Source organism: Euprymna scolopes, chromosome 21, assembly GCF_053919585.1.
Source record: "Euprymna scolopes isolate OS-2025 chromosome 21, ASM5391958v1, whole genome shotgun sequence".
In the NCBI taxonomy this organism is placed as follows: Eukaryota; Metazoa; Mollusca; class Cephalopoda; order Sepiida; family Sepiolidae; genus Euprymna; species Euprymna scolopes.
In genome coordinates this window covers 44,776,369-44,792,251 of record NC_136502.1, presented here as the reverse complement: position 1 = coordinate 44,792,251, position 15,883 = coordinate 44,776,369, and the positions used below count along the sequence as shown (strand labels likewise).

At 31.3% G+C, this 15,883-nt stretch overlaps 1 protein-coding gene across 1 annotated transcript; it reads left to right on the top strand.

Moving 5' to 3' along the window:
* Positions 1-12,820, top strand: LOC145242182 (uncharacterized). The gene is made up of 2 exons (XM_080105176.1): positions 1-178; positions 10,075-12,820. Exon 2 carries the CDS (start codon positions 11,334-11,336, stop codon positions 12,381-12,383), a length of 1,050 nt encoding a protein of 349 aa, XP_079961302.1. The 5' UTR covers positions 1-178; positions 10,075-11,333; the 3' UTR covers positions 12,384-12,820.
* Positions 12,821-15,883: the final 3,063 nt, after the last annotated feature.

Here is a 15,883-nt window from a genome sequence, read left to right as displayed (position 1 = left end):
ACTTTTAGAAGGAAATTGTAAAAGTAAAACAAAGTTTTAAAAGGTACGAAACAGTTCGTTCTCGAGACAAAAGTGGCGTCGCTACAGAAGGGACATATTTATACCGGACACCGGTTGGCCTGAAGCGGAAGCGCGCATCAAAAGATTGTTCTTCATATTTGACTAATTGTAAAAATACGTAAGTATATATATATATATAAAAAAAAAAAAAAAAATTTAAAGGGGGGGGGTCCATTTTAGATATTTGGAGTTCGATGCTGAATATATTCAGAAAAAAAATATCATAAATATTTCACTTCGTCATAATGAATAACATCAGACTAACCAAACAAGCATTGTCTCTAATCTGGTTAATAATATGAACATTGAACAACCAATTTTAAAATATCTTTTTTGTTTTGTTTTGGGGGTGTTTTTTTTTCTCCATTTACCACTTTGAAATTTTATTTCACAATAAAATAATTTAATTTACAGTAAAAAAAAAAAAATTCGCACAAATTGTGTGGAAGGTAGCTGGAGTCTTTGTAAAGCTAAATTCAGATCCATGAGGGGGAGGGAGACTAGTGATGCAAACTTTAATGGTCATGTACAAGAATTCCTCTGCTTGGCCTTTTGGCCAAGATCAAAGTGTAGTATCTTCAGATGCTGCACTTCCATTTCTTGTTCTCTTTCGGTGGAGCTATCAGTCCTTCCCTTCACGACTGACACAATTTTTTTATTTTTGTACCGTCGTTTTTCCACGTTAAAAAACGACCCTGGTGCCTAACTCTGTCCCGTGAGGAGGCATTATAGATACAAGAATTCCTCTGGCGTCGGTGAATCAAAGACAATTACGTAATGGATATTTTTTATGTTTGATCAAAATTAGGCACCGCCAAAACTGGGGGGGGGGCAGGTCAGTACTTTTTGACGGACCGTCTTTTTAAAAATCTACCAAAAATCAGGTAATTATCCGATTAATACGAAATTTTCAGCGATTATTAGGAGAAGAATGAACTTTATAACGGTGTACTTATTTTTCATAAACGATATTTATATATATATATATATTTGCTTACAACCCCCCCCCCCTTGTTTTGAAGTGGGAACAAATATGCTTAAAATAATCATCTGAAACTGAACAAAACATATTGTGTTGTTATAAGGGACAGAATTATAGATTTAAAAAAAAAAAAAAAAATTGTTTGCATACCTTATTTTGACGTCTGAATATCAGAACTTCGATTGTGTTTAATTATCCCGCTTTTGAGTTTTGAAGTGTGAAATTCGGTGAATATGTTAAGTAAAATAATTAATTTAAGTTAAGCAAAACAAAAAAAATATTTTTTTAATATTTATACGAAAAAAGCCATTTAAAAATTTTTGATAAATAAATTAACAATTTTTTTTTAGCGAGCCGAATAATGCATGACCATTATTAAACAGGGCATGCTTTGAATAATCGATACAAAAAAAAATTCGATAAATATTGTGCCCTTTGTGTTAAAAATAGCATCATTTTTTCGATCTCGTTTGAAAACGTTTGCTGCCTTTCGACTACGGTGGACCAAACGCGCTGAAATAATTTTTTTTTTATTCTGCTTTAAATTGCCCCCCCCCATTTTGGGGAGCCTGACCCCCACACACATACACATTAAAAACCAAACTCATACAAATGGTCACCCATCTGGTACTGGCCAGCCTCAGCTTAATAATACATTGAAATTTTCATCACTGAAAAATAAGTTTTTTTGGCCTGTTTGGTCTTCCATAGTTTTCTTTTTATCAAAAGAAAACGTAAACAGAGTCGATCTGAACTCTACGTCAACGCGAAATATCTGGTTACCTATATGAATAAGTGGAATTATTTGAAATTCAGGTACTTATATTATAATATTTTTGCATATTCTCTTAGAAAATCATCCTAAATCTTAGTTAGACAATAAATAAATTAATTAATTATTTCAAAACCCCTTTTTTTTAAATATTTATGTACGTTTTTTGTGCAAGACAAAAAATGTCAATTGTTAACTTTTTGGGAAAATTTAACATTTAAAATTGAATTAAAAATAGTAGAAAAAGTTTTACATTATTCTGTTTTCTATATGATAAAATTCAGGGTTTTATCTTACTGGAAAAAAAAAGTTACTCAGAAATAATGGATTTTAATAAATGTAATTTAGTTTTAAAAAACAACAACAACTTGATTTTGCGGCCATTTTTGGCGGTGCCTACAAAATACATGGAAAATGTCAAAAAAAAAAACATTTCGTTAAAGAAATTACAATTTTATGATAAAATTTTATAACATTTTTAAATTTCTTTAATGAAAAATATTTTTTAAATTTTATATTATAAAAAATCTATAAAGTCTAGGCCTATTTTTTATGTATGTAAAAGTTTATTAAAAAGTTCATATAAAGTTTGTAATGTAATTGAAAAAAACAAAAAAAACACTGTTTTTTATTAAAAAATAAAACTAACATTGTCAAGAACGTTTTTTTTTTTTCGCATACACCGCCATGTTTACAGTCTCGCAGAACATCGAGGATGGCAAAGTTAAACAAAACCCTTAAGTATCATATCAGCAGAAAAAAATCATTGAAAAAAAAAAAAATTAGGAAAATATTACCTAATTTTTAGGTATGGGCAAAAATAAACGAATAAGGATAGGGGGACCTAGTTTTGAAAGCCGATTTATCATAATTTTTTTGTAGGTTTCCGAATACTTTTTGTTTGTATTTGAAAGATTAAGGACTAAACTTAATTTCTCAAAGAAAAAAAATATTTGTACCGTACGTGAAAAAAAAAAAAAAGTTATGAAAAATGTTTTCACGGCGAGCTAACCAATTCAGGTACATTTTGAAGTTAAATAAATTCATTGTAAAAATCCTTTTAGAGATAAATATTAGTTTTCTGGGTCTATTTCAAAGATAACTAGTAAAGTAAAATCCTAAGATATTGAATTAAAAAAAAAAACCCTTGTTTGCACACAAAAAAAAATAGCTGAATTGGACCCCAAACCGAGTGATTTTGCCGTTCACAAAACCACAACAAACCATACTTTTGGAAATACGGAATATACGGAGGCCCAACCAAACATTTTTATGTTTTTCATTCTTTTTTTTGGGGGGGGGTCAATTATAGAATTGTGTAGCTTAACAGGTCCTTCTGCAGTTAAATTAACCATTTTTCCGTAAGTACCGTGCAGACATTTACAGATTAGAATACCATTTAACATTTTTAGTAGTTTACTGTTTTGTGTTTACATTGGAGAGGAGGCGGAGGGGGCGGGGATGGTGTTGGAGCTCTGGGTATTCATTTGCAAGGTCTTCTATACTTTCGACTTAATGTTTTGTTTTTTTGGTCCGTCTGCACTTTTCTCAATAACTATGCCTTGGAATTTTTTTAATTTTACACAAACATTAAACATGATATGAGTAAAAAGTAATAGAACTGATTTTCCAGGAAAACTCTGATTGCCCTCCCACCCACTGCCCCAGGGGTGCCTTTCGGGTTAAAATGGCTAAAATTGACACTTTTGTGCTTATTGAAAAAAATTAATGCCTTGGATTTTTATAAAACTTTCTGAAAAGTTGTAATTAACTGGTATCTATATAATTTTGTTTGTTTATACTTTGCAATAACTCTTGGGTGTACCCCAGAGGCTCTTTTAGGACTAATAAAAACACTCCATTTTTGGGACTATTTTGTACCATACTTGTCCAAAATTTTCTGTGTGTCTATTTAGCAGTTTTGCATGATGCTGAACTAAAATTTAAATATGTTAAGGCCTTGCCTCTGAGGCAACAACATAAAGTCTAAAAAAAAAACAAATAAAAGTTTAAAACTTAAAAAAAAATGAACGAGTTAAGAGATTAAACTTTCTTGCATTTGGTAAAAGATATTTTTTTTTGTAAATATATTTCACATCACGTTTTTCTTGTTGCCTATACTACATAATCGAGTGCTATTATTGAGAAGTTATATTTTTAATGTGTGTTTCTTTAAAACAAATAAACTAATCTGTTTTTATTTTATCATTTGAATACTATAAACAACTTTCAATTTGTCACTTTTGATGCTACAAAATTTTTTTACAATGAGAAGAGGAATAAAATGTCAAATTTTATGTTTTATTTTTAATCTGTTTTTGCATCCACTTTCTATCACAAATCTTTGACAGTTGAATATCTATATTTATATAAAGTTTGTTATATGCTTATGTATTTGTATGTATAGGATTCACTGATAAACTAATTAACCAATCATTATAAATTTTGAAACACAGGTGTAAGCGGTCCAAATGTTGGTTATATTTAGTATAATTTAGTTAAACTCTGACTTGCTGAAATTTTATAATAAACTAGACTACCCATGACCTGTTGGGTCAGTATATTAGCATTACAAGCATATGCTGTATTTTCGTGGACATCGGCAATATTACATACCTAATGTGCTTCAACAAGTCATACCTTTTTTATTTGTGGGTCAATTTTAAAAGAATTATATTGATGAAAAGAGAATAGAATAAGCATTCCATTGATGTTAATGTATTTTTGTTTTATGTTTTCAATGTTTTTTATGCTCCAAGTTATAAATGAAAAGAAGAGTAACAAAAATGACGACATCAAAAAGGCAAACTTTTTTTCAATGTTTACATTTCATACGTTACATTTGGATACACATGTCCGGGGTCAAAGTTGATTGGATATGGCTAAAATTTTACAGGCTATATAAGCATAGAAGTCCATCTCTACTGGATTTTTATTTTTATTTTTACGACCACAGGAAGTAAAGTTACAACCGAGCAAAGTTGATAAAGAATATTTCAAAATTGATAAGATAAATCAGTATAGATCATCTATTTTCATATAGATATTAGTTTCAGAATTATTTTCATGTAAAATATGTAAATATTTAATAATTATTAATTGGGTGGAAATTTCTTTAAAATGTTATCTTTTATAGAAATTCAAATCAGCTTAACGGGGAAAACGGATTGCTATGTGCTAATGCGCTGACTTTAGTCAGCGCATTAACGAGTTTCATTAGTATTCTCTTAAAAATAAAACTGTTTTTTCTGCTTTCAAAGCTAAAGCAAAAAAATCAGTTTCATTTTTTATTCTGAGTTTGTCAATTTAAAAAAATTATTTTCAAGTGTTTCAAATTTGATTTCCAAACAAAACTATTTTGATGTTCTCACGCTTTTAGTACACATGTTAAAAACAAAATGTATGAAGTACATTTGTTTCTGTTATCATTGTATTTATAACTTCTTACTTGTAAACAATGTAGAATTGTGTTTTTTAGTGTTAAAAATAAACGAAAAACAAAAAACAAACAAATATATAACAAATAAAATGTACTTGTGCACTTATGCTACCATGCTGAAATAATACCGTCATTATTAATAAACTCATTCTTAATATGGGGAAGGAAGGGTATTTTGTTAACTATTCTGTACTTTCACCTAACAATTAAGTAAAATATATTGTGAAACTTGAATTTATTTCTCACTCATTTTCAAGACCAGTTTTTCAAATCTGTAAAACAAACCCGTTTTTTTAACTCAGGATATCTAAATAATAATAATAATAATTTGGCGGTTCGATAAAGAATTTAATTGTGACGCATTTTGTAAATTTTTACCTTAACATTTTTCTTTAAAATGACTACCTTTTAAGGTTTTCGGGTATGCTGAAAACGAATATCGCATTTAAGTTTTCTGCAAATAAGTAGTTTCCAGATATAAAGCAATGTCATTTCTTATGTTATTGCTGGTGGTCATCTTGATACATGCATTTGCGCATAGTTTCTAGGGTTATGTTTGCATGTACCAAGATGGCCACCAGCGATAACATAAGAAATGACATTGCTTAATAGCGGAAAACTACTTATTTACAGAAAATTTAAATGCGATATTCGTTTTCAGCATCCCCTAAAACATATAAAAGTAATCATTTTAAATGTTAAGCTGAAAACAAGGTAAAAAATTACTGTTTTGTTTCTTTGTTTACATCATTGAATTTTCAGTAAAACAACAGAATAGAAATGACGAAAATTACCATCGACTGGTGAATATATCGTTGTTGTTTATCAGGATTCCTGGTATCTTGTTACTGTGAAAGCTACATCGGGGATTCATGTAGAGTACGATTTATGCTTGCATCTCAGAAAATAGGGGTATATTTTGGGTCAGATAGAGAAGATTTACAAAATTGAAAATTGGACTGGATACATAAGTTCTGGTCGACTATGGGAATTTCCATCTTTTACACAAATCCAAAATCTATGTGAAAAATTTTCTTTGATTTATTTCTGAGATTAATTCATATCTACTTAATTTTTTTTTTTTTTTTTGAGGGGAGTAGTAAATACTGGCCATGAATGCTCTTTAGGCATTCAATGGCTACACCCCAGATTAAGCTCTCCTTTGGTGAGGAGGCAGGAAAATGCCTGCTCTCAATAAAGCTATACTATGTAAATACAACTATAATACTTAGTTTTGTACATGAATACCAAGCGCCAGTTTAAAAGGAAATTGAAATTTGTACATCTGAATTTATAATTCATGGCTTGTGGTAAAGAGATACATCAGATTTGACTGCATAATCAGAAAGAGCACACAATTTTACATAAGAGTGCTAAGTTTCATGAGAATAGCTTGAAAAATGAATAAATGGTGGCAAAATTACTGAATTTCTTGAAATGTTAAGGTCCGTAATTTAACCCACTTTTTCTAAAGAAAAATGTCCACGGAAAGGCCTAAATTTTGGCACTTAAAATTCTCATAACTTTTGAACTAATGATAGTATTTGCATTATTCAAACGGTTTTAAGCATCTTCTACATAGGTCTTCATGCAAGTTGATAAAATAACAATTATCTAAAAAAAACTCAACTTGTAATGCTAAGTATATGTTATAGGTACCTATGGAATAGTGAGTAGAATAGCTACAGAATTAATGTATCAACGTAAAAATTGAAACATGTGTGCGAAAACAAACGTGGTGATCAGTGAAAACAGTACATAATTTTGCACCAAACAATATGGAATACATTGGATAATCAAGGTCTTCATCATTAAATGAAAAATCTATTGCATAAGAGGTGTGTAATTCATTGAAAAAAAGTGATAAAAAATTAAAAGATAAAAAATACAAAGAGAGAGTGTGCATTGTACAGGTCCCCCCCCAGTTTTGTGTGTGTGTGTGTGTGTGTGTGTGTGTTTACTGCCTTAAAAATATTAGGAAATAAAAGTTTACTGATTAAGTAATATTAAACGGTGAGACGTTTTCAAAGCAAATCTTTAAAAACATGAAAATCCCCCAACACATGCGTCTTGAAGGGTTTTTTTACATATTTTTATAATGTTTGAAACGTATTACCACACCCCTACATGATTTTCCCTTTCTGCCCCCTTCCCTCACCACACTTGAAAAAAAACGATAATGATTACATGTCTCGCTACGTCGCCAAGAAGTAGCGTATCATTTCACGTAAACTTTATACAGGAAAGTGACCCCTCATGCTAAATTTTAATTATTAAAAAAATCCCCTCTTTTATATTATCTTTAAAGGCCGTTGAAACGCATTAGCAAAAAAAAGTAGATTTTGATTTCTTTTTAGGAGGTAAACTATGCTGGGTTAAGTTGTAAAAAAAAAACAAATATTTTTTTAATATGTAAATTAATCAAGTAGTTTTTTATTTTACATTAGAAAAACATATTTGCTTTGTGTTTTTGTTTGAAAACAAAACCAACTTGCAATGAAAAATACAAATGAAATAATTGTAAATAAATAATTTCGGACACAAGTTAAGTTCTAGTTTTAATCACACACAACTTGGGTAAAGAAAATATTTTTAAAATATGTAGGTGCACCTGAACAATCGGCACCCTTACAATTTTTTCCATTTCGTCTTTTTTTCAACTATTTCTGCGAATTATTGGACACTAAGCTACCAGATAATAAACAAAAATTGAAAAAAAAATCAATATTTAAAGATTTGGAAGGGGGTTCGGTTTCACATAAAACGTTCTACTAAATCGATCACCATTTTCAGAGCCGATTTACATCCCCGATTTGATGTTGGCTCCTCCACTCCCCACCCCACAATTATTATTTTGTTTCTTTTTTAGTTACTTTGCACTTTGGGAAAAGTTCGGTCTGCTCCCCCTCCCTCATTACTTTTTGTTTAGTCTACCAATTATCCCTTAAAGTTAAAATGGAAAATATTCAAAATAAAAAGTGATCTGAGATTATATTGTCTTTTATTTTCTTGAGAAAACATTTTTTTAAGTGATGAGTGAAAAAATAAAACTCAAGAAGCCTCAGAGCACGACTGCAAGTACTAATTAAAATTTAAGAATCCATACTAAAAGCACTAGTAAAACCAAGTTTCTGCCTCTCCCCTCTTTGAAGAGAAAATATTTTTAAGTAAGGCCTGAAAAAAATTGTCAGAATCCACAAGAGCGCTATTAAAAGCAGCAAATATGGTTATAAATATGATTATAGTTATATATTGTATATTTATATTAAATCATATTTTAACCCAGGGGATTAAAACACATTTGTAAGGAAAACATGGTAAAATAGGTTAAAACAAACAAATATTGTTGACCTTGTACAAGCTTTCAATAGCAGCAGTAGCTTTTGATATTGGACTTAAAGCAGGATAGCCATAAAATAGGTAAGCAGACAAATTTTTGGAAACCGGAAGTCACAAACCGGATGGATCATTTAAACGCCCAAGACAAGCAAGCAAGCTGATCTGAGTTTTTTTAATTATATAAATAGTAGTATTAATATATAATTCCTAAATTTCAGTTCCTTTGGGGGTATTTTTGGGAGCAAATAGTCGACACAACCTCCCATTTGAAAATTCAAAAATATAAAATTTGCATTGCATTTGATCCATAGCCGTTAGCCACCAATTTCAATTTCTTGTTACAACATATAAAATTCTGGACACTTTCTTTTCTTCACATACAATATTCAGTGTATTTATCTTTATTTTTACTTTCTTGTTTATCAAGATTGGTATTTCACTAGTAAAATAGTTTTCAAATTGTTTTAAAGATGTTTTTTTTTTACTTTTACATCATGTTGTTTTTTAGTTATTTTTGCTTTTCACTCTCCATTTACACACACACATACACACACAGGATCGTTATCTCCTCTGGTTGGGAAATTTTTGCTTTCTGACATTTGGCTTCTTACATTTCTAAAGGATGGGGCCGCCTTTTGTTGTGTAGTTGACAAAATCATCCTCTATTGTTAAGTTGATTAAAGAATAAAGTGGCATGGTCTCCTAGCCATGAAATGAAGACACGAAATATGCTGATATATAATTCCATAAAAATAAATTAATTTACATCATAGTACAAATATGAAATTGTGAACGTTTATAGTTCGATACTTATGAACAATCTTACTTGCATTTTGGCCTCTAGAGTTCTTGATTAGAGGTCAAACATTGGTTTGGTTGTTTACCAAAACCGGGAAGTTTTTTTTTGTCACATCTGCATTTGTTGCGAGGTCCCCCAAAAGAGAATGAATAATACAAACTGGAAGTGAAGATAGCTGTATTGCCCACTTGTGGCCAAGAATAATATTATCAGAGTTAAAGAGCGATAATCGTGTTTACCTTAAGGTCATCTGTTTGTGTGTTCGCTTGTGTGGAGAACTCGGTTCCCATACATTCCTGATTAAGGGTCTACCTTCTTAGATTTAGCCAGCCAGTTTAAAACATAACATAAAGAAAAATAAAGAACAATGACAAAATATACATGTGTGTTATTTGAGTAGAACTGATTCTTATTTCCAAGATATGACAGGCAGTTTGCTTACTTCGCAACTTGTAAAGGTAGTAATCTGTTGGGATTAATTCTGGGTTATTTTTTTATCAGATATTAAAAGGCTTAGTCTGACTTATTGCATCACATTATAATTAGGGAGAAGTCTAATGTGGGTTTGTATTATATATTAATAATTAATATTCTAATAATTAATAATCAAGTTGTAATGACAGTTGAAATGTGGAAATTATTTTATACTCTATTTTTAACAAAACAATTCATTTTATTCACAGATTTTGCAATGGAGAAAAAAATGATTTCATCTAATGACTAGAAATAATATTTAAATTACTGTATTTCAAGTCCGGTGTTGAATAAACTCAAGAGAAAAAATGTTTTGTAAATATCAAGGAATTCTGCGGACACAAAGTCAGGATTAAATGCATTCGTAAAAAATGAACGAATTGTATTTCTTGTGGATTTTTTAAAAGAAATATATCTACAGAAATATGCAAAATCAAGCTAATATTTTGTTACTTGCTTATAATGTCTATTAGTAAGATGCAGAAACCACAAGAATTGTATTTCCAAAGAGTTCAGATTTGATAAATCCTTAAAATTGGAGTGAGGTTGGCTTGTGAGAGGATTCTTCTTCCTCTAAACTACAGCAAGATAATTTATTGAGGGACTGTTAATTTAAACAAGATATATTCCATAAATTGCAAGTGAAATCTTGAAATTTTACATTTGAATTGGTTTGATCAGTATATTACTGTCATTTACAATTTAGAAACCATTACTTTTACAAAATATGTGAAATGATTATTTGAAAAAATAGGCACTGAATAGAGGCCTTTCTCTTGTGAAATGTGTTTATCATCATGTGCATTGAAATCAACTTTGGACTTACAGTGAGGAAATACTTCCAGTTAATCCAAGCTTAAGAAACCACATATAAACACATCCTGGTAAGACAACATGGACTCTGAAAGAAATGCCTATTAAACCGGTTCTGAGAGGAGCAACTGACCTAATGTAAAAAAAAATCTTAGGAAATACTTAGAAACAATCCCTGGGAGACTAAGTTTTAGTGAAACACAGATAGCAGCTGTAAAGAAAACAACATCTATTTTTAAAATAGCACTCAGATATGAATTTAAATCATAATGAAATCAAATGTTAGAACCAAGGGACAGCCCCTTGATCTCTTAAAACACACTAGAGAAAAAAATCCAAAAAAGTAAGAACGTTTATTCTTGTGAAGAGTGTGTTTCAGCTTAAGCAATAAATTCAAGCCTAAAAAGAAATATACGTGAAGACATTGTTTTGAAAATGTATTGCTCATCACTTTTACATAGTACAACTTTCAAAATACATACTAACACATGCTTTCAGAAAATCTAAAGTTACATGTGCACATATATTAGTGAGAAAATATTACCAGCTCGTCCAACCTTGAGAAATCACGCACAAAGACACACTGGTAAGAAACTTTATTCTTGTGACGTGTGTGAATCAGCCTGTGAAATAAATTCAAACCTAAAAAACAAACATGCGAAAAGACACTGGTGAAAACATTAATGCTTCAGAGATGTATAGCTCATCACTTTTATGTAGTAAAACTTTTAATAATTATATAGAAACACATGCTTTCAAAAAATTCTGTTGTCGAGTATGCGGACTGTCATGTGCTAGTGAATCTGGGTTGATAGTACATATTCGAACACATACTGGAGAGAAACCATTTTCATGTAAAGTGTGTGGATCAGCATTTTCAAGGAGTTCGTCGATAAAACCACACATGCTGACACACACTGGAGAGAAGCTCCACACATGTGAAACATGTGGTTTGTCGTGTTCAAGTAAATTAGCCCTGAAAGTGCACATGCGAACGCACACTGGTGAGAAACCTTATGCTTGTAAAGTGTGTGGATCGACGTTTTCACAGTGTACAACTTTGAAAAGACACCAGCAAACACACACTGGTGAAAAACCCTATTCCTGTGAAGTGTGTGGCTCAGCATTTTCAAGGAAATCATCTGTAAAAATACACATGCGAACACACACTGGTGAAAAGCCATATTCTTGTGAAGTGTGTGGTACATCATTTTCAGAGAATCAACATTTGACAGCGCACAGGCGAACACACACTAAAGAAAGTGCATATTCTTGCATGTTGTGTGGCTCATCTTTTTATACGAGTTCTCATTTGAAAATACACCAGAGAAAACACACTGGAGAAAAACCATATTCTTGCAAAGTGTGTCAGTCATCATTTTATACGAATTCAGAATTGAAATCGCACATCACAACACACAGTGGGAAGCGACCTTATGCCTGTGACATATGTGGCGCTACATTTTCACAAAGGGCAAACTTCAAAGTTCATCAGAGAACACACACTGGAGAGAAACCGTATTCTTGTGAAATTTGTGGATTATCTTTTTCAACAAAATCGACTGTAAAAACACACATGCGCATACACACCGGTGAAAAACCATATTCTTGTGAAGCTTGTGGTGCCAAATTTACAAGGAATTCATCTCTAAAAACACACAGGCTAACACACACTGATGAGAGTCCCCTAGTGATGGAGGTCTGAACAGTGCTGAAAAAGAGAAAGCCAAGTATTAAGATCTCTTATATGATATGAAGAGAAACTGGAATCTTAAAGAGATGTCAATTATTCCAGTGATTATAGGTGTCATGGGACCTATGAAGAAGAACCTTAAGACCTATCTAACCAGTATTCCTGGTAAACCAAGTGCAAGAGAATTCCAGACAATTGCCTTTAAGAGGATAACGAGGATCCTTAAAAGAGCACTTGGCTGGAATCAATAAAAAGCAGATGAATGTTGGCGGCTGTTATAACCATGTGAGGTGTGTAGGTCATCATTTCCAAATAATTCAAAATTAATAATTCCATACCAACAATATAAGCAAGCGTGGAAGAGATTAACTAGAATAACAAAAAGAAATGAAACACTGACGAAATTATAGAATTTAAACATTATAAAATAAATTATTTTAGACATCTTTTTTGTGAAATATGTTTCCTTTAAAAACTGCAGACAACCTTATAAATATTTTGCAATCAATTTTCTTTTGTTTTCCAGCATATTATTTTGGTAAATTCCAACGGCAATAAAACAAAATGGTGACAACATTCTAAAAGTCTGTAACAAGCTAGGAATGTATTATTGGTTTCAATTTTTGGAATCAATAAAAAGCGGGTGCATGTTGGAAGTTGGTTTAGCTTTACCATACCCAGTTATAATAAATAAAAAAAATAGGCATATAAAAAAAATGAAAAACTCTGTTTTTCTTGAGTGCATCGTTTATCATTTTAAAGAAATTTATCTCTAAAAGTAAATGTGAGCACACATTTGTAAACAACCATATTCATTTTAATAACAAAAACACTCATTTCATTTCATATACACATCCAACATTTTGAATATCTAACGACCTTATTTTACGTTTCACACGCATTGACATTTAGAAACCAAACCTGTTATAGCAGAGTAGGTCGCAAGGAATATAATAAGGGAAAAAATTCAACTCTTGTGTCAGATTTTAAGAAAAGATCTTTATTCCACATTCTCCCACCACACATGACTTCTCTTTACGACTGTATATATATTATCTCTCTCTCCCCCCCCTCTCTCTCTCTTTCTCTCTCTCTCTCTCTCTCTATATATATATATATATATATATATATATATATATTCGTATATGTATAGAGAGGGAAAGTAAGATGCATGTATTCCTTCAAATGTTTCGCTAAATAAATTGATCTACCGTGCGCTGTACAGCATGTACCTCTGTTCTGCTAAAACCATGCAATGAATTGAGAAACTAATCTGAACACAAAATAATCGATAGTTGCCAAATCGGCAATAAAAGATAGCATTGTCGATTTAAAGTTTGCCGCCTCTAAATAAACACCATTTGTCTCTTTTCTCTCTCTCTCTCTCTCTCTCTCTCTCTCTCTCTCTCTCTCTCTCTGTATGTATATATATATATATATATATATATATATATATATATATATATATATATATAATGTGATCGTTCTCTCTAATGTCCTCTCTCTGTTTTTTACAGTCTTTCTTCTTCCTTACAGTGACGTCATTTCACTCATGGCTCGATATTTAGATATAGCCACCATGTACGCTGTTACATTTATTAATTCCAAAGTAAACCAGAAATTGTAATATATTTGTTTAAATCTCTAAAATTTATATTTATATTTCCTTTTAAAATTCGAAATACTGATATATAAGAGATATAATAAGAAAGGGTTAAAATTATGAAAGCAATAATTCTTTGATCAAGTGGAATTTAGTTATTCTCCTTAACCCTTGTCAGTTTAATACTTATTGCATGACTTATACAGAGACGCATTGGAAAAACTATTTCCAAATCTTCTCTTGTAAGCACAAATAAATAAATTCTAAATTCTTATATGTTGGTAATGTATTTCATCTGAAGGAATTTTTATCCACTTTTTCCCGTGGAAGGTAATTCTTCGTAGCTAAATACAAGTTACGTATAACAAGTAAAACACTGAAACAATTTAGGAAGAAACAACAAAAAGAGGAGAAATCTAATTTATTAAATGTGTTCGAAAGAAAGTTTGTGACCTCACAGGGCTGCCAAAAATGTCCATCTGGCTTACAAGGTTACTTGTAGTAGTAACTGTTGAAGGGAGAGTATGAAGGGGAAAAAAGAGGCAGAGAGAGAGAGAAAGGGAGTGCATGCACTTACTGCAAGCTTCTAGCTGGTTTTCTCCGAATGGGAACAATATAAAAGTTCCTTTTTTTTAAGTTTTCAGAGTCCTTATTTCAATAGTTATCAGTCCTTTTTTATGTACAGAATCCTTGTTAGAATAGTTCTTGATTACTTTGACAATATCTTTCTTGGAAGGTATTTTTGTCGTATTTCCTTTTAGAGTTTAGATTTTTTTTTTTTTTTAGCTTTTTCTTTTAAACACATTTCTGTGTTCTTTTTCTTTTCAACGTATCTGTTCTACAGATGCTGCACTTAAGATAATTTGTACCAGTCAATAGAGGGGAAACCCTCTACACTGGGACAATTATTATTTTTGGTCACAACCAGAGTGCCCCCTTTTTACCCTACTTTTAGGGGAGCTGGTTAAAAACGGCCTTGTGCCTAATTTGCTTTCATGGGGAAGCAAATAAATACCTTAAAAAGATGTACTCGGTAACTCGATACATCTTTCTTGAAGCTATCTTTTTCTGCAACTGGAGATATTAATTTTTAAAAAAATCCAGCACAAGCTCCAATTTGGTGCAAAAACGTCCCTTCCAATCAACGGGCATAAGGCAGTCACATGACGTAAAAGAGGGAAAAGGGCATTTAAGCTATGGAAGGGGTAAGAAGGAAGGGAGAAAAGAAAGAGCAAAAGAAAGAAAGAAACAAAGATGGTGGAAATAATTTCCACACATCTGGATTTTTTATGAAACGTACACATCCACATACGAGTGATCGAATAAATTGTATATATTGACAGAATATATATTTTTAATTTCCATTTCTGGACGTTTCTGATGAAGATTAAATTTATTAACGTATAACATGTGCGCGTACCTGCTTGTCTAATGAATTTGACCCAAATGCATGTTAGTGTCACTTGCTTGTCTCAACCGTGACAAAACTAAAACTCTCCTTGTCTCCCTGAGCCTGACTATCTTTTATATAAGTATTTTACAATCAACTTTCACTATTTTTTACGACGTGCCCCACCCCATGTTAAGAACGGCTTTCGAAATAAGCACCCCCACCTCCCCGTGTTAATAACGGTTTTTGAGGTTATAGGTTTTATTCTGAAAGCCGTTCGTAATATGGGAAGGTTGGGGTGTTTATAATACGCTCGAGCACGTCATAATAATTTACCCAACTTTCTTTTGTTTTCCAGCATATTATTTTGGTAGATTTTAACTGCAATAAAACAAAATATTGACACAATTCTAAAAGTCTGTAATGAGCCAGGAATGTATTATTGTTTTCGATAAATTGTTTATATTAATATTTACATTTATACATTTACCTAAAGATAGACTATGGGTGTAGATATAA

What these genes read in the sequence shown, in the direction of transcription:
- LOC145242182 (XM_080105176.1), top strand. Translation starts at nt 11,334, where the DNA reads ATGCGAAAAGACACTGGTGAAAACATTAATGCTTCAGAGATGTATAGC.